The sequence below is a fragment of the Carassius auratus genome, unplaced genomic scaffold (genome assembly GCF_003368295.1).
Source record: "Carassius auratus strain Wakin unplaced genomic scaffold, ASM336829v1 scaf_tig00000254, whole genome shotgun sequence".
Lineage (NCBI taxonomy): Eukaryota > Metazoa > Chordata > Actinopteri > Cypriniformes > Cyprinidae > Carassius > Carassius auratus.
The window spans coordinates 2316467-2335558 of record NW_020523286.1 but is presented as its reverse complement, the minus strand read 5'-3'; the positions used below and the strand labels follow the sequence as shown (position 1 = coordinate 2335558).

The following is a 19092-nucleotide window of genomic DNA, read 5'->3' as shown; positions in this document are numbered from 1 at the left end:
ATACAATACTGATCAAAAGTTTGGGGTCATTTTTTATTTATTCAAAAAAATAAAGAATAGTTATTGAGCAGCAAAACAGCATATTAGAATAATTTGTGATGGATCATGTGATTGAAAACTGGAGTAATGACTGCTAGAAATTCAGCTTTAACATCACAGGAATAAATTTCATTTAAACACTTATTTTAAAATGCACGTTCAAAAATGCCTAGGTGGCATAACTGTGATTTAATGTCACAACAAAACCATAAAACAGTGCATTGCTTGTCTTCCAGTGCATCGACTGTCTTCCAAAGTCATTAAGATGTGTTTTCTTTTTAATCACAGGACAAATCAGGTCAGATCAAATGGCATAACAATAGATAAACCCACTTGATATTTGACCAAATTCATCACTTGTATAAAAAATTACTTTAAAAAATATTTTTTTAAACTATTACAAAAATAATCATTGGCACATTTATTCTAGGTGCAAGGACCATGTTTTGACCAATTTATTTCTTGATTAAACCGCTCAACATTTTTAGAGTCCATAAATCAAAACCGATTTGTAGAAACTGGCACCATCCATTTTCAAAGGACTTGCCAATTTAAACTAAATTTCTATTTTTCATCATATCAGACATCCTTATTTGTCAGTGGCACAAATAAAATCTCCTACAACATCATGATACTATTTAAACAAAGGCCCAAAGAAAGATCAAATGAAGTCAACTACTACACTGGCACCTTCTACTAGCCACTACACTGACCAACAGCGGCCAATGCCTTGAGTTAAAAACACATACTGTAGCAACAGAAGACATGGCAGCCACAAAGAAAATACACATTCATGTCCTCTTAGGTTGTAACTTACAAACTGAAACACCATCAGTCGATAAATTGAGAATTAGCATAAGAAAATATGTCAACGGCAGCATATGACATAACACAGGCAGATAAGAGAGCAAACGCCTGTCTGAGCTGCACATTCAGTCTTCATTTACACTGACTCGGTTAGCAAGACGGATGAAGAATATAAAAGACAATTTCAAGAGCAGAGACCTCCTCGAAATATAAAGTAAAAAGCAGATTAGGAAAAGATGGAAAATCCTTTATTTTGCCGTTCAAGCGGTAATAACAAAGCTTGTCTCGTCCACTGCCAACATCTATTTCAGCACCACAGTGTTGTGTTAGCATCTAAGCTATGTTTGCTTTGGATTCCTGTATGTCTGAGAGACCTACCTATACAGCAACCTAAAGAGGCGTTTTTATTTAACAGTTTATATCTATAAAGACAAGTCGTATGAATATCAAGAGTTAATGATTATTTAGCACAACAGTCAAAGGTAATGTTACTCACCGGTGTGCTGCTGCATCCTCTGTCGTTATTTAAACTGAAGCAGCTTGTCGAAAGGTCTCGCTTTCTCCAATTTATGTCATAGTCTCAATAGTTCGCCAGCATCTCGTTGGATATGAGCGTAATTTGTCGTGTAAGGTTACCGGTGTTTACTCCTTTTCACTGGAAGAGCGTGTGGTTCTCTTGTTTGAGCGGCGTCGTTAAACCCTGCAAATCCGCCCGGACACATCATCTGTTAAACAAACATATTGCTCTTCCATTCCGCGAGATTATCAGCACACCTTTCCGCCGGTGAATGTAACGGCTACGTATTCACATAGGTTTACTTTACATCGTTTACACAGCCGCGTCCGTAGCTGCAGAGTTCGTGGTCGTTCAATCGAGCACAATCGTTTCCCTTTTTTTCGGTTAAAGACAGAGACGTGTGCACGCTCGCTCGCTCGCTCGCACTGCGTGCTCCAACTATGCGCGCCCCCGCCTCTGTCTGACCACGCGAGGTCGCGCATCGTCCCAGCAAATTTCTGATTGAGATCAGGGCATTCTGATATAATTAATTTACATTTTAATTACGATAAAGGGCATGACTGGCTTTTCTTTATGTTTTATTTTTCTATTCATATCCCGATCCTACAATATAAACTGACAAAACTTACGTGATGTATACATCAAAACACATTATATAACTAATTAACTAATAAACAATTTAATCTACTTATTCATGTAAGTATGCTAACTAATAAGCCTTTCAATAGTTAGTTATATTTCAATATGATATTAGACAGTTGCCTTCTATAGGCAGTACAATACTTGACCGGGATGTACTCGTGTTAATGCATTGATTATGGAGCTTTATTAATAACTTTTTTTAAAATTTGTTATAAATAGATAGGCTAGTAGTTCCAAATAAAACTAATAAAAGTACTTTTAAGCCTGTAAGTTCATAGTCTAAAGTGTATAGTTAATATGTAAACCACAGATCCCTATAAAATTATGTGGCATAATTTGCAGTTTACCAACAGTAACAATTTAATAGACAGTTGAGAAAGGGTCTAGTAAATGAGTAATAGCCTACTGGGAATACAATAAGACTAATTTGAATGCATATGATTAATCAATGTTATGCTATTGAACCCAAAGATGAAGTGTATGTGATATAGGATATAGATATTGAAATTCAAAAACATAGCCTTCAAATCATTATTGGATTACTTATTACATAAAAACAAATACACTACAAACATAAAATAGGTACTAGTTAGTTTTAAGGAATACATAGCACCATACATAAAAAAGTCAATAAATAAATAAATAACCTTTTCATTGATGTATGGTTTATTTGGGATCAGACAATATTTGGCCGAGATACAACTATTTGAAAATCTGAAATCTGAGATTACAAAAAAAAAAGTCTAATTGCCTTTAAAATTGTTCAAATTAAGTCCTTAACAATGCTTATTACTAATCAAAAATGAAGTTTTGATAAATTTACGATAGCAAATTCACAAAATATCTTCATGGAACATGATCTTTGCTTAATATCCTAGTGATATATGATAATTTTGACCCATACAGTGCATTGTTGGCTACTACTACAAATATACCAGTGCTACTTAAGACTGGTTTTATGATCCAGGGTCGTAAATTAAGTCTACTACTTTTAAAATCGTACAGAAACTACCATTTAAGGGTCCATTTTAATTTCTTCCTTCTCTGCTGCCCTCTGGTGTATAAGAACTGTAACGCCGCTGTCCATGGTGCTTGTTTGAATCATTTTAATTTGCCGACAGCGCACGTGATCACGAGCTTCTATAAATGGGTTTACTGTGCATGTGAACTGAAATGTGATAAGTATGCAAAAGCAGCAGCCACAAATGACTTCCTTTGGAACAAACTGTATCATTCGCTTAAACCCCATTGCCTTTCGTGACTGCAAAAATAGGGCGTTTCAAACGGCCAACCGAATCACTGCTCAAACACAAGGGGATAAACATCTGTGAGAGTTTATTATAAGATAAGACAAACGTAATCCTCCCAAAAAAGGCTGTCCTAAATAAAACTACATGAATAACCTTTATGCTTGGGTTGATTCCCAGGAAAGGTTGTCTATGCAGTGCATTTCATCAGTGCATCATATTACAAAGAACAATTACATGTGGAAGAACATAGGTGTAACATAATTTAGATGAGTCTTACAAAACTGATCTTATCATAAGTATGGATTACAAATAGGTGACTATTTTTAGTAGACATTCTTAATGTGTATATAATAATCTGTCTTTGAACGTAAATGTATATTAATGGTATCCTTCAAAACAACTGCTGGACACAGATTTGTATAACAGCCTCAACTTCACACATTTTAAAACGTATTTATATATAAAGAGAGAAAACCTTTCTAAATATACTATTTAAATATTGTTAAAAATATTTAATATGCCTGTATTTTTTTCTTCATAAAAACAATTCTTCTTTTGTCAAATCACAACAATTGTAATTCCACCGGACCAGACAACTTCCAGTTATATTTTCAGTTCAATTTGTTTCTTCGCCTTGAAAAGATGCAGATGGCTCTACAAGGAAAATCCACTTCAAATGAGTAAAATCGTTAAGCAGCTGAGTTGTACTTGCACGTCATGCTCCTTGATCCTCATGTTAGAAGTGTTTGTACAGTTCATGAGCACCCATGAGGCCTTAAGTTTCTAAAGGAGAGCGCAGAGGAATGCAGCCATCCATCTCCAGAGACTCGGGCCAGCCTTCATATTTATTACTGCTTTTACTGTTCTTCATTCGCTGAAAGAATGAGAAAAAACTGTTGAGCTGCTTTAAGAATCTACAATTGTAAATTATTAACCCTTCAAAATGCACCGATAGCTAAACTCTGCCCTCACTTTTGACTGTTGCTCATTCAGACATGTTTTTCAAAACATCAATGAACAGCTCTATTTGCACTAAAATATTCTAAAATTGGCTGAATATTAATTGTGCATGAGCTAGAATGAAGACACTGAAAGACTCCTATTTTTGCTTTAGCAATTAATTGAATAAAACATTTAGCAAGAAGTTTTAATCCAAAGCGACTTGCAAATGAGAAATATTAGCAGCTATTTATTATACAAGAGCAAAACACACTAATAAGCAGTGCCAAGTTTCATAATAAAGCATAAATGAAAATTACATGAAAGACACTGTAGTTTTTTTTATTAAAGAGTTAAAATTGACCCGAGCTTGCGTGAAAAAATTAGCAAATTTCTTCCCATAAATCCCACCTGTTCAAATGGGCTCTTATTTTCTATTCCTTTGGCTCCAACAAACACCCAGCTGTCCCTGAAGCTCAGTTCTTTCGCTGCTGTGCTCCCCAGCTCCTCAAACAGCCGCCGAGCCTCATCATTTAACCTGTGAAAGGGTTTAACAGTAAGTAAATCCAAGAAACAATGGAGAAAAAGAGCCAAAAGATATGCTCTCGATTTAGGAGTGATTAAATCACAGAACAATGGTAATCTGGGTTTAAAAGTAGGCTGCAGAAATAAATAGACTCTTACTTGGTGGCCGGGTCATCAAAAGAAGCAACAAATACGAGCGTTCCTTCATGGAGCGGACGTAGAAACTTCAGCAGCTCTGAAACATCTGTGGCGGAGAGAGAGAGAGAACACTCGGAGAAAACGGAGACGTAACCAAATTAATACATCTACCTAAAAGTCAACTTACCTCCTGCCCACATATCAAATGCTTTTATTTCCAAAACCTCTCCATTAACCCCTGAGAAATGGAAACTGAATTGTCATCAACAATGCGTATGCAACACATGCAAAAATATAGCAGCATTAAAGAATGAGAGATTTACCATTCACTAAGGCAATATTGAGCCCTCTGCCAACATTGTTTTTAGCACTGCTGACAAGACTGTAAGACCACAAACAGAAGTGAAACAGCATCTCAAAACAACATTTTAGACAATTCTACGGTAGAAGTTAAGGAAGGGTCAGAAAATGGATTATGAATATGAACAAAAGATAAGCATGGAAAGAGAAACAATCGCCTACTTGCATCACATTCCCCAAAAAGAATATGAGTCTGGTAGTGATGGCCATAAGAAAAACAAAGATGATATGATGAATACCAGTGGAGACAGAACAAGAGATAGGAAAGGAGCTCATGCAAGCCAATTAAAGAGACCAACAGTGACTAAGCAGCAGCGAAAAAAGATCAGGCCACTTGCATTTTATCCTCCAGACAGATTTTGGGGCCGATGACATTGGCAGCCCCAGAGGTCAGCCGGAACGCGAGATGTTTAAGGGGACATGGTGCAGACAGGCCACATTTGTACTTGCGTGGCCGAGGTTCTACGGGAGAGCAGGTTATTGCAATGCACATTTGACGGCTTAAATATTTCTTGTTAAAATCTATAAATGCATGTTTTAATGTAAAAATCATTTTACCTGGAGTGGGCTCTTCTTGTCCACCTATGAATGATAAAACTTTGTGAATGACTATTAAGCCACTGATACTTATTACATAATATTAGATAATCTTGTGGTCGACCATGGTATTATCACCATGGTTGATATTCAGTATTTTTTTTTATATTTGGTTGATATAATGTAATATTTTATTACAGCAGTTATTATGCTTCTATCATTTACTATCTTTACATTTTATATATAAACACACACATATATATGATTTTGTAATATTTTGGAAAAAAGTGCAAGGCTCCATTTATTTAATCACAAAGACAGTAAAACAGTAATTTTGTAAAATATTATTACAACTTAAAAAAGTTAATTGTTTTAATATGATTTAAAGGTTAACTGAAATAAAATTATTTCAGCTAGCAACATTTCTCATATTTATTTAATCCAACTTCATGTACCAAAATAACTAAACCTACAATAATATAAACGTCTTTGTGTGTGTATGTGTACACACACACCTATAAACATCATCAAAGTAGTCCATGTGACATCAGAGGGTCAGTCGAATTTTTTGAAGCATCTAAATTAAATTTAGTCCAAAAATAGAAAAAACTATGACTTTATTCAGCATTGTCTTCTCTTCTGGGTCCGTTCTGAGCGCGTTCACTGCAGTGTATGATAGCCGGTTCACGAACGAATCACTCGATGTAACCGGATATTCTTGAACCAGTTGAATGAGTCAATCGTTCGTTCGTTATCTGGCTCGGCTCGGTGTTCATCTTCAGTTCTCTCTTCACAGCAGTTCAGTCAGTGTACTGTTTGAGTAAATGAATTACTCCGGGATATTGGTTTGTTTTAACTCAGAGGGAGTATCAGTCACATTAAAAAAGTTCACAGCTTAAGCCATTTGTGGATTAATGCTTACTGGAGACGCGAACCGTTTCAAACGATTCAGTTCGATTAGGTGAACTGGTTCAAGAAGATTACCGGTTACATCAAGTGATTCGTTCGTGAATCGGATATCACTAAACTGCAGTGGTTTGAACTCACTCACAACAGACACGGAAGAGAAGACAATGCTGAATAAAGTCGTAGTTTTTGCTATTTTTGGACCAAAATGTATTTTCGATGCTTCAAAAAATTCTAACTGACCCGCTGATGTCACATGGACGGCTTTGAAGATGTTTTTATTTCCTTTCTGGACATGGACAGTATACCGTACACACAGCTTCAATGGACGGACTGAAAGCTCTCGGACTAAATCTAAAATATCTTAAACTGTGTTCCGAAGATGAACGGAGGTCTCACGGGTTTGGAACGACATGAGGGTGAGTCATTAATGACATCATTTTCATTTTTCGGTGAACTAACCCCTTTAATACACAAAAATAATAATAAAAAAATAAAATTAATTCTTAGTTCTGCATGTCTAATGAGTAATATTGTTTCAAATCACGAAACTGGTTTGTGTTGCTTGAAAATATTAATAGCATAACATTCTCTTAGAAATACACATTTGATAGTAGCTTGAGTTAGGATGCAGATGCATATTTATGTTTATTATCAAAACCAGTTATATTTGTTAAAATTTTAGCAATCTAATTTTTTATATGGTGAAAATTACTCTGAATGTTTGATGTGTTTTTTCAACCATTGGTCTTCCATTGTAGAAATACATTTAGATCATCAGTGTTGGCAGTCCCAAGCCATTCACAGATATTGCCAGATAATCACTTTACCTCTACCATACATTTAACATACTGGGATCGTTTGTGATTCTGGCCGTCATTCTTTCTTGCATCGTCCTGACTGAGCCTTAACTTTGCCAATTATAAACTATATATTGTTAGTTGCCTGGATAGCCCACAGTCATTATTCTACATCATGTATGTAAAATGCTCTGCAGTACATTTCGTCATTTCAGAATGTTTAATTCTACGTCTGTAGTTATTTTGGTGAAAGTAACTCAAAAGTAATACAGGAGTAATGTAATGCATTACAATTCTGAGACAGTAATATTGTAAGGTAAGGTATTACTTTTAAATGACAGTAACAACTAATAATGGACAACACTGATGATAATCACAGTTAAAACCACAAATATAGCACCTCAGTACCATGGTAAAAATGCAATAGGGCTTCTAGTATGTATGAAAAACAGTAACGCATAAACGCCATAAATCACAAAACAATACTCAACCCTCTATATTGCGAATAAATCAGGGTTCCTCAATTAGTTTTCACTGCGGGCCGAATTCTGCCAACAATACCACACCAAGGGCCATTGACACGCACACATAAATACATGTGTGTGTGTTTATTTATTATTTATTTATATTAGAGGTTGACCGATGGTTTTGTCAATTAATCGGCACCGATAGTTGATTGCTGGAACAATCGGTTATCGGCAAAAATCCATGCCGATAATTTTCCGGGTTGCGTCCATTGCTGGAGCATCTGAGAAGGGTCTGTTTTCATTATACAGTGCCTCTAGTGGTTGAAATCACTGAATGTGCTGTTTAGACACATGATGCTGCACGCTGAACAGGGTAAACTTTCACACATAACCCCGCCGGATGCAGCATCTTTTTCAAAAAAATAAAAATAAGTTCCAAACAATACCGTAGGTTGCTAGGTGCAAATTTAGATATGCATTGATTAGCTAATTTTCATTCATTCCGTTGGCAGTACTTCACTACAGTTATTTCGTTATTTTCGTTTAAGCTTATTAGCGTTAGGCTATACAGAAAGGTCTGATTTATGCACTTCTACTTACAACATTCATTGTTTTTTTGAGTTCATGATTTTAAATGTTGTTGTTTTTTTAGGCAGACTAAAGTCGTGGCCTAATGGTTAGAGGGTTGGACTCCCAATCGAAGGGTTGTGAGTTCTATTCTCGGGCCGGGTGGAATTGTGGGTGGGGGGAGTGCATGAACAGCTCTCTCTCCACCTTCAATACCACGACTTAGGTGCCTTTGAGCAAGGCACTGAACCCCCAACTGCTCCCCGGGCGCCGCAGCATAAATGGCTGCCCACTGCTCCGGGTGTGTGCTCACAGTGTGTGTGTGGGTTCACTGCTCTGCGTGTGTGCATTTCGGATGGGTTAAATGCAGAGCACAAATTCTGAGTATGGGTCACCATACTTGGCTGAATGTCACTTCACTTTCACTTTTCACTTTAAATACAGACTGTTGATCTTTGAATAAAAATATGTTTGGTTCAGGTTTGAAATTCATTATCTTTTATTATAGGCTACGCAGTCTAACATCATAGAAGCCCCCCATCCCGTCACCCCAAACCGCAGACACCTTAGCAGCGCTCATCTATTATCGTCCCTGTTTTGATCTCAGCAAATCAGCTTAACAAAACCTGATTAATATTCATGAATCCAGCAGCTCTTTAATCCTTAGTGTGTTTTATAGTTCTTACTAATAGAATTTTTTTTTAAATACAGAAACACTGAATGACCAACAAAGCACCACCACCAGTCCAGTTAAAATATCTATGCATTCACACATGGTAACCAAGTTTTAATTCTAATAACTAAAGTTCTATCATTAAATAATACTTGATTGTCATAATATAATGCTTGACTGAGTGATGGTAAGAATGTACTTTCAGATTATAAAAGAACTGTGCCATTTTACAAACATTTATTTGATATATAGATATAATCTTAGTCTGGCGAATAGACTAAAAAAAAAAATTACTATGCAATGGCAATTCAGTTGCCAAAATGTCCATGGAGGGTTGATACTGTAATTATATTCCATTACTCCTTCAAAACATGTCTACATTAATAATATAATTCGACAATACCATGGTGCATGGTGCAGTTAGTGGTACTACCAGTGTTTCTGTATCTAAAATGTTATAAAAAAAAATCTAATAGTAGCTCAATAATATTAAAAACTGGTGTGTGTGTGTTTACATACGCTCACTAAGAAAATTGCTATAATTTTTTCATGACCGATGCCAATGCTGTCAACCACCAATACATCCACTAATACTTGTAAGATCCTTACCACTAAACAGCATTCGTATCAAGGAGTTCCCATCCCCTCCTAGCATAGAATTTGCTAGAAGCCAAGTAAAGCCCAACAGAAGAACCAAAGCAACAGCTCGGAGTGCCACTGGGGAACACAGAGGAAGGAAATGTCTGAACGCTATTGTAAGAGGAAACTTCACTAGTACATGGAAAGCATGGAAATGCACAGACCTGCAAACCTCATGGTAAACAGATGTCAGAATCTGGTCAGCAAATGGCCAATGTGATAAGATTCTGTTTGGAGTAAGTGAGAACATTAAGTTTATAAAGCAGCAAACATTTATGAAAAAGTTAATCATGAAAGGAGCTTAAGTTTCCAAGTTAAACCCGGAGGAAATTTGTTAGACAATACATTGAGCAGCATGCCATTCCAGAAATGCAGCTCAAACCAAGTTCAATCATACTTTAGAGCAAGTTTGATGCCCATATTTTACACATATATTGTTTTAAACAATCCCCTCTTATATGACATTAGAGCTGTTAATCATTTGGGAAGCAAACCTCCCTGGAATTGATGCATAGACACCAGAATCACACTCTAGGCTGCTCAAACAACTATTTACAAATCGGATGGCAATCATGAAATCCAAACACACGTTGCACACATGTATTTTAAAAGAAAAATACCGTCGAACCTGAAATCTGCAGTGACCCTGTTTGAGAAACAGACTCTCGCTTGCGCTTTGACTATGTCACGACTGATTTCCTCTCGTTCAACGCAGCACGCTCATCTTAAAAAACACTGTCTACTGAATTAGTCGGAAATAAATATACCGAACATTAAACGAGCACACAACTTTGTAATAATGAAATATCCTTGTTCGGTGTCCTACAGACGCCTACATCTGTTGCCAATACACCAATCCCGGTGACACTCTTCCGGTTTGGGTTGCAAATTATTAGGACGTTGTTCTTGTGCGCACCAAATATGCAAATATCATCTCTTATTGCCCAAGATCTTATTGAGTTTAAATGCAAATTACCCATGATCCATGCAAAATAGTGTTATTTATATAAACAGAAAGTAGGTGTTTAGTACTAGACATTCTTTGAGACATTATATCAGAGCGACGTATTTAAATGTACAATAACAAATCTGTGTGAGTGTAAATTTGTCAATGGCAAAGTAATTGATATAATCTTTAAAGTAATTTAAAAGACTTATTTGAAAGAACGTCATCCGGAACCTTTCTCCACTGGTCGGTGTTTAAGTCCGGAATATAACGCACACGCATACAACTATCACGATGGCCAGTCTTACTAAAGCTTTAAAACCAATCTTGGAAAGGCAGTTTGGAAATACAACAAAGGCAAGGCAATTTATTTATTTACCAGAGAAATTTATGACCAGAGAAAATCTCTAAATGCAAAAAATAATATGAGATGTTTATCAGCGCGGCAAATTTGCGTGACTTTTCAGTAAGACAAGGTCAGAAGCTGGCTAAACAGCAGTTTAGTAGCTCTAAATATTGTTAATTTGTATTTCAAATTATAGTGCGACTTTTAATCAAAGCGAATACGACTGACTGACAAGATGTTTCAGGCAGTGTTTAAAACACAGTTTGCTGCTAACGTAGACTACAATTTGTCTAAGTAGTTAGCTCACTAGGTTTTGAAACACAGCCGTACTCTAACATCTAATGCTTCATGGGTCTGTTTTTGTAGATCTTTGGCGCAGCAGTCAACAGTCAAAGAGGAAAACCTACATATGCAGTAGGTTTACTGTGTTTACCTGGCAGCTGATACTATCTATCTATCTATCTATCTATCTATCTATCTATCTATCTGTCTTTTTGTACTTTTGATTAGAAGAAAACATGGAAGGAATTGTGGTTCCTAATTCTCTATAACTTCTCTATCTTTTTGTTTACATCTGGCCCTCGTCTATCTTGAAGAGACAAACCATAGTAAGTATGGAGTAGCATAAAAGTAAACATAAAAGCATGCTATCATATACCTCCGTTATTTCCACAATTATCATGCACATGTAATATCTCCACTGAATGTTTATTCATTATGTTTATTTGCAGCCTCCTCCTGCCAAGTATGGAGGCCGGCATACTGTAACATTAATTCCTGGAGATGGGATTGGACCAGAACTGCTTAACCATGTGCGAGAGCTCTTCAGGTTTGTCAAATCAATACTTTACATAAATATGAATCATTTCTGATAATAATGTATTGCCACATAAAGATTTTCCTGTTGAATCATAGGTTCAGCTGTGTTCCTGTGGACTTTGAGGTGGTGCATGTAAATTCTGCATCAGACAGTGGGGACGACATCAATAATGCCATTATGGCTATTCGCCGCAATGGAGTTGCTCTTAAGGGTCTGTACATCCAGCTAGTAATTGACAAGCTATTTTTGTTACATAGATAACAATTATCTTTTTTTTCAGGTAACATTGAGACTAGCCACACAATGCCCCCTAACCACAAGTCACGGAACAATCTTCTACGGTAAGCCCGAAAGGAAAACGGTTACACAATTAATCTGTTTATACCAGCTCCATCAGATGTTTATGCTGCTGTATATGAAAGTTGTTGGTCTCCTCAGTTTGAGTTTGATGAGTGATGGCAGCAGAGTGCCTCAGATTTGGCCTCCTGCCCATGACAGTGTGTCTAGACCAATTCACCTCTGTTTGCTCTCAGCACAGCTGTCACCCTCTCTCTCTCGCTTTCTCGCTCTCTCTCTCTCACAGCACAAGTCTGGATCTGTATGCCAATATGATGCACTGCCAGTCACTTCCTGGAGTTCAGACGCGCCACAAAAACATCGACATCATTATCATTAGAGAAAATACAGAGGGAGAGTACAGCAATCTGGAGCATGAGGTCAGTATTTTTCTGCACCTACTCAACAGACTTTCACACAGCTTTGCCTATTTCTCACACATTTTCTCTAATAAACAGGTAATTATAATGGTCATTTTAGATGACCTTTCGCATTTACAGGTCCATCTCAATAAATTAGACTGTTGTTCATTTATTTCAGTAATTCAACTCAAATTGTGAAACTTGTTTATTAAATAAATTCAATGCACACAGACTGAAGTAGTCTTTGGTTCTTTAAATTGTTATGATTTTTGTCTCACAGTTAACAAAAACCCACCAAATCACGATCTCGGCAAATTAGAATACTCATAAAACCAATAAAAACATTTTTAGTGTATTGTTGGCCTTATGGAAAATATGTTAATTTACTGTACATGTACTCAATACTTGGTAGGGGCTCCTTTTGCTGTAATTACTGCCTCAATTCAGCGTGGCATGGAGGTGATCAGTTTGTGGCACTGCTGAGGTGGTATGGAAGCCCAGGTTTCTTTGACAGTGGCCTTCAGCTCATCTGCATTTTTTGGTCTCTTTCATTGTCCTTTTGACAATACCCCATAAAGAATCCTAAACTTAACACTGGACTTCAAGAAACTTGGGCTATGAGTTTCTCCACCCTTCCTCCAGACTTTAGGATCTTGGTTTCCAAATGAAATACAAAATTAGCTCTCATCAGAAAAGAGGACTTTGAACCACTTGGTAACAGTCCAGCAGCCAGCTTCCTTGGCAATGAATGTTTGTGGCTTACTCTCCTTGTGAAGGGTGTCAGTGACTGTCTTCTGGACAACTGTCAGTTCAGCAGTCTTCTCCATGATTGTGTAGCCTGGTGAACCAAACTGAGAGACCATTTTGAAGGCTCAGGAAACCTTTGCCGGTGTTTTGAGTTGATTTGCTGATTGTCATGTCACCATATTCTGATTTGTTGAGATGGTGAATTGGTGGCTTTTTGTTAAATGTGATCCAAAATCATCACAATTAAAAGAATCAAAGACTTAAACTACTTCAGTCTGTGTGCACTGAATTTATTTAATACACGAGTTTCACAATTTGAGTTGAATTAGTGAAATAAATGAACTTTTCCATGACATTCTAATTTATTGAGATGCACCTGCACAATCAGGAAACATAAGTGACTAGTCAAATGAAATCAGCATTAACAATTCATTTTTACCCTCAGCACAGAAGAACACAAATGTGGCATTACAGACTCTTTGACAAGACCCTGAGGTGGTATTAATGAATTTTATAATAACAATGTTATTAGATTAATGGTTATTCCAGAGTTTGCGAACGAAGTAGGAAAAGGTTCTGCCGCCCGCAGTTGATTTTGATATTCAAGGTATTATCAAATTGCCTGAGTTTTGAGAATGCAGCAGACGTAGAGGACTGTAATGCAACAAGAGTTTGTTCAAATTCTGAGGTGCTAAACCATCTAGGGCTTTATAAGTAATAAGCAATATTTTAAAATCTATACAATGTTTGATAGGGAGCCATTGCAGTGTTGAGAGAACCGGGCTAATATGGTCATACTTTCTGGTTCTAGTAAGAACTCTAGCTGCTGTATTTGGGACTAGTTGGAGTTTGTTTATTAAGCGTGCAGAACAACCACCCAATAAAGCATTACAATAATCTAACCCTGAGGTCATGAACGCATGGATAAACATTTCTGCATTTGACATTGAGAGCATAGGTCATAATTTAGATATATTTTGAGATTGAAAAATTCACTTTTACAAATGCTAGAAATGTGGCTTTCAAAGGAAAGATTGCTATCAGATAACACTCCTATGTTCTTAACTGATGACGAAGAATTGACAGAGCAACCATCAAGTCTTAGACATCGTTCTAGTTTATTACACACAAGAGTTTTTACTGAAAAATACTTTTTCAGTATTTAGCATTAAGAAATTACTACTCCACTAATCCAGGTTTTTATATCAACTATACATTCCGCTGTTATGTTTCTCCGGGCCTCGAAGAAATATAGAGCTGAGTATCATCAACATAAGTGAAAGCTAACAAAGTGCTTCCTGAAGATATTTCCCAAGGGTAACATGTAAAGCGTGAAAAGTAACAACCGTAGTACTGAGATTTGAGGTGAACCATACTGCACATGTGACCTCTTCATTCACTGCAACGAATTGATGGTGGTTAGATAAGTACGATTTAAACCATGCTAATGCACTTCCATTAATGCCAGCAAAGTGTTCTAGTCTATGCAAAAGAATGTTGTGGTCAATAGTGTTGAACGCAGCACTAAGATCCAATAAAACTAATAGAGAGATACAACCACGATCAGATGATAAGAGCAGGTCATTTGTAACTCTAAGGAGAGCAGTCTCAGTACTATGATACGGTCTAAATCCTGACTGGAAATCCTCACAGATACCATTTTTCTCTAAGAAGGAATAGGAAAAAAATAAAAGAAGATGGGAGTGAACTTCTTTTAACTTGACTCACGTATTTAGACCGCCGTTTAATGCATGAGATGCTGCAAGAGATGAGAAAAGTTCAACAGTCAAACACATCCATGTTAACATAGGGAAAAAATAGTGGAGAGGCAGGTCAAGCGAATAAAAAAACCTGCAACAACAATTGTATTTCATGTTTGCATCATTGTGACGGGCTGAAAGCTGACGTTGTTTTTATAGAACATTTAAAGTTAATAATGGTCTACTGTGTTATACTTTTAAGTCAATTTGAATTACCTTGGCTTTCTGAACATATAATATGTGTAAGACACATTGTACAATATTTCATTCATCTTTTCTGCTAAGATATTTGTGATTGGTTTTACACTTATATCATGCTGATATCTTCATGGGTGGTGCCGTGGTGCATTTGGAATTGCATTTTCTTTAACTAGAGGGTTAATAAAGAAAATTACTTGAATCAAGTTGACTAATAAAAATAAAAAAAAAAATCGAGATTTGGACAAATGTTCTAAAGAAAAAAATCTAGAAATATTTATTTTGCCAAATCACCCAGCTCTACAGAAAATATATAAATATATATATATATATATATATATATATATACTTGTTTTCAATTTCATTATTTGTTCATATATCTCTATGCATTACACTTTCTATGTCCTCCATTCATGTGAAAACTTCAATCCAGTGTATATCCTTAAATAATATATAGAATAAATAATTTCCTGTGTGTTTCAGAGTGTATCAGGAGTTGTGGAGTCTCTAAAGATCATCACACGGAACAACTCCCTCCGCATTGCTGACTATGCCTTCAGACTGGCCCGAGAAAAAGGTCGCCGCAGGGTCACGGCTGTCCACAAGGCTAACATCATGTTAGTTAGTCTAGCGCTTGTCTTCTGTACTATTAAATCACAGTTGTATGGTCACTGGTCTCATAATGTGTTCTCCTAACAGGAAGCTGGGGGATGGGCTCTTCCTGCAGTGCTGTAAGGAGGTGGCCTCTGGATACCCAGACATTGAGTTTGATAGTATGATTGTAGATAACACCACCATGCAGGTGAATTACTCATGCACAAGTAATCAAACAAATCACGCCGACAGTTGTGATGTGTATGAGAAAGCGAAAAAAAGCTCATTACTGTATTTACTGTGATTATGTCCTTTCTTTCAGCTCGTTTCCAAGCCCCACCAGTTTGATGTCATGGTGATGCCTAACCTCTATGGGAATGTGGTCAGCAATGTGTGTGCGGGGCTGGTGGGTGGACCCGGTCTGGTGCCTGGTGCCAACTACGGGCAAGACTACGCTGTGTTTGAAACGGTTGGTCTGAAGGAATAGAAGTTAGAAAATGTCAACTTTGATAATAATATGAAATATATCTTAAAGCATGATTCCTGAAGGATCAGTCATGTGACACTGGAGAAAGTCAGCTTTGCCATTGCAGGAATTAATTACATTTTAATTTTTTTATAAAACAATTTTTAGTTAAAATATTCCACTCTCTTCACAATGCTCTTATTATGTTATGATCAAATAAATGCAATCTTGGTGAACGAGAGGCTTTCAAAAAAAAAAAAAAAAAACTTTAGCCACAAACCTTTAAACGGCAGTGCATGTATCAGTAGGTTAACTACTGTGTGAACGTTACTTCATCTGGGCTGATTAATATTCACAATCCAGAGTTTATGATGTGCTTTTGTTATAAGATACTTCTTTGCATCACTGAAATTGAAATGTAAATTTCAAATGACATTTGAATGATGTTAAATTTGTTATAACAGGCCACCAGGAATACAGGAAAGAGTATTGCCAACAGGAACATTGCCAACCCCACTGCCATGCTGCTTGCCAGCTGCCTCATGTTAGATCATCTCAAGTAAGTGCTGAAGGAGAAGCTTGTGTGTAAACTCTTATGATGCTAATTTTGCCTTTCTGTTTGTTTGTCAGCTGTTACATCTCTAACTTGATGAACAGCCAGAATTTCCCTGTTGTATTAAATGAGCTAAATATGCACTGACAGCACTTTCTATAGTATTACTGTAGAACATTGCTTTGGATATGATTTTTTTTTTATTGGCTTCTTCTCTTCCTCTGCAGACTTCATGACTATGCCAACATGATCCGCGGTGCGATTCTCACCACCATGAACGAGACTAGGGTCAGTCACACCCACACTCTCTAATTTATTAACCTACCTTTCCAGTTTGATTCAGGCATTCTTAGGATTGATGCATAAAATAACTTTATGCTAGCGTGCCGATTTATATAATACAATATAAACAAGTGTTCAAAAGTTTGAGGTTAGTAAGATTTAATATAATGCTCGTCATGTCTAAGCATGTTTTGATGTTTTCTGTTGCAGTTGCACACAGCTGACATCGGGGGTCAGGGCACTACCTCAGAAGTGGTTCAGTCGATCATGAAGATCATCCAGAGCAGCGGTCCCCTCACCACTGAGATCTAAACGCCTTCGGCACAACTGTTCGGTACAGAGCACTTTGTGCACATTCTTTTTTTGGCATCGCTAGCAACCACAAGCCTGCGTTATTTATAATTCCATTTCCTGTTCGGTAGAGCTGTTAATGTTTCAACTTTCTCAGAGGGTTTCTTGTAATATGTCACATCCACTTAAGTGCTCTTTCTTCTTTGTTCTGTCTGTGATCTTATTGATGTAGTTCTGACATTCACCATTATCTTTTCCTCTCTCCGTTTGACTTTCAGACATCAGCTTCTTAAGGACATCTGCACTTCATTTTGTGTCTCAAGAACACTGCTTACACTTGAGACAAGAGATTTATTCTTGAATCCAGCAGCTTTTATGGGGATCAGGGGAGAGGATGGTGTTACATGAAATACAACATACTCCAGCGCTATGATTGTGGGGTTTCTTGGGCATAGTGGTCTTTCTATGGGAACTGCAGAGTTTCTAGATTTATCATATTGTATTTGAAAGGTTATATTGTTTTAATGCTATGCTAATACAGTATTTATGATGAGGGTCTTGCGTTGGATTTGTGTTTCTACTGCTCCATTGCATTCCACGTTTTATCCATTATTTCCATGTTATCCTCAAACACAACATATTCATTTTGGTTTTATAGCTTTTTAGTTTACGTTGGTCTTATGCTGCATCCAGTAAGTTTTGACTTTTATGTTCCTATTCTGTCTTTTGATATGCAGTGCTTGACAGTATTTGATAAGTCTGCATCTGGCACACTGTCATCTATTGAATTCAGCATCTACATTTTCCATCATTTGAGTCAGTTTTCAGATTAGTATAATTAGAATACTGTAAAGAAGTGGTTCTCAACCTTTTGGCTACAAGGCTCCCATTGTCCACAACAATATTCAGTTTTATTAAACTATAAATTTTCTGATAAAATGTACCAAAGCTTGGCATAAAAAGAAAAATGTATAAACTATTTAAATATAATTGTTTGATTTGAACGATTTACATGACTTTTCCAGGTCTAGGAATCACGCTTTAAAAATAAAGTTTAATTTGAAATAATTGTTAACAATTTTAATTCATTTACTGGGTTGAGAATCACCACTGTAAAGGGTTAAAATATGGACTGTTGTACAAATCCTTAATGGCTCGCTGGTAACAGACATAATAAAATGGTTGTCCTCTTTAAAATGTCTTGTTTATTGTTTTGTCAACTCAAGCTGGTATGATCACCAGCAAATTAAAATCGAACATGGACTGAAAAATTGGACGTCACATTGAATGTGCCTTAAAGGGTTAGTTCACTGAAGTCATAGCAAATACATTTCCATTCTGGTAGAAATAAGAAATGGACACTAAAATGTTCTTTGATTTTATCAAATTATAAAATAACATTAGAGGGATAGTTCACTCAAAAATGATAATTCTGTGATTGATTACTCACCGTCATGTTGTTCCAAGCCCATACGATTTTGGTTCATCTTTGGAACACAACTTAAAATTTTTGATGAAATCCGAGAGCTTTCTGACCCTCCATAGATGGCGACTTAACTACATTCAAGGTAAAAAAATACATTTA

General features: G+C 36.5%; 3 protein-coding genes across 9 annotated transcripts in view; 1 reads left to right on the top strand and 2 right to left on the bottom strand.

The window, feature by feature from the left end:
* The window catches only part of wnk3 (WNK lysine deficient protein kinase 3), a 45674-nt gene extending 43871 nt beyond the window's left edge, over nucleotides 1-1803 (bottom strand). For all 7 annotated transcript variants that reach the window (XM_026241896.1, XM_026241899.1, XM_026241900.1 and 4 more), the window contains exon 1: nucleotides 1343-1803. The gene's annotated coding sequence lies outside the window, so the exon portion shown is untranslated. The remainder of the gene's footprint in view (nucleotides 1-1342) is intronic.
* A 1520-nt stretch (nucleotides 1804-3323) lies between these two features.
* On the bottom strand, nucleotides 3324-10694 carry fam3a (FAM3 metabolism regulating signaling molecule A). Its single transcript, XM_026241895.1, has 10 exons — nucleotides 10435-10694; nucleotides 9971-10033; nucleotides 9777-9884; nucleotides 5776-5799; nucleotides 5556-5679; nucleotides 5181-5239; nucleotides 5045-5095; nucleotides 4879-4963; nucleotides 4606-4732; nucleotides 3324-4129 (listed from the first exon to the last, which is right to left on the bottom strand). Exons 2-10 carry the CDS (start codon nucleotides 9981-9983, stop codon nucleotides 4031-4033), a joined length of 690 nt encoding a protein of 229 aa, XP_026097680.1. The 5' UTR covers nucleotides 9984-10033; nucleotides 10435-10694; the 3' UTR covers nucleotides 3324-4030.
* Nucleotides 10695-10972: 278 nt separating this feature from the next.
* Nucleotides 10973-18704, top strand: LOC113068940 (isocitrate dehydrogenase [NAD] subunit gamma, mitochondrial-like). Its single transcript, XM_026241894.1, has 14 exons — nucleotides 10973-11109; nucleotides 11465-11512; nucleotides 11695-11706; nucleotides 11830-11927; nucleotides 12014-12129; nucleotides 12199-12259; nucleotides 12502-12634; nucleotides 15805-15938; nucleotides 16021-16123; nucleotides 16238-16384; nucleotides 16846-16940; nucleotides 17162-17222; nucleotides 17427-17550; nucleotides 17786-18704. Exons 1-13 carry the CDS (start codon nucleotides 11047-11049, stop codon nucleotides 17526-17528), a joined length of 1173 nt encoding a protein of 390 aa, XP_026097679.1. The 5' UTR covers nucleotides 10973-11046; the 3' UTR covers nucleotides 17529-17550; nucleotides 17786-18704.
* The last annotated feature ends 388 nt before the right edge of the window (nucleotides 18705-19092 follow it).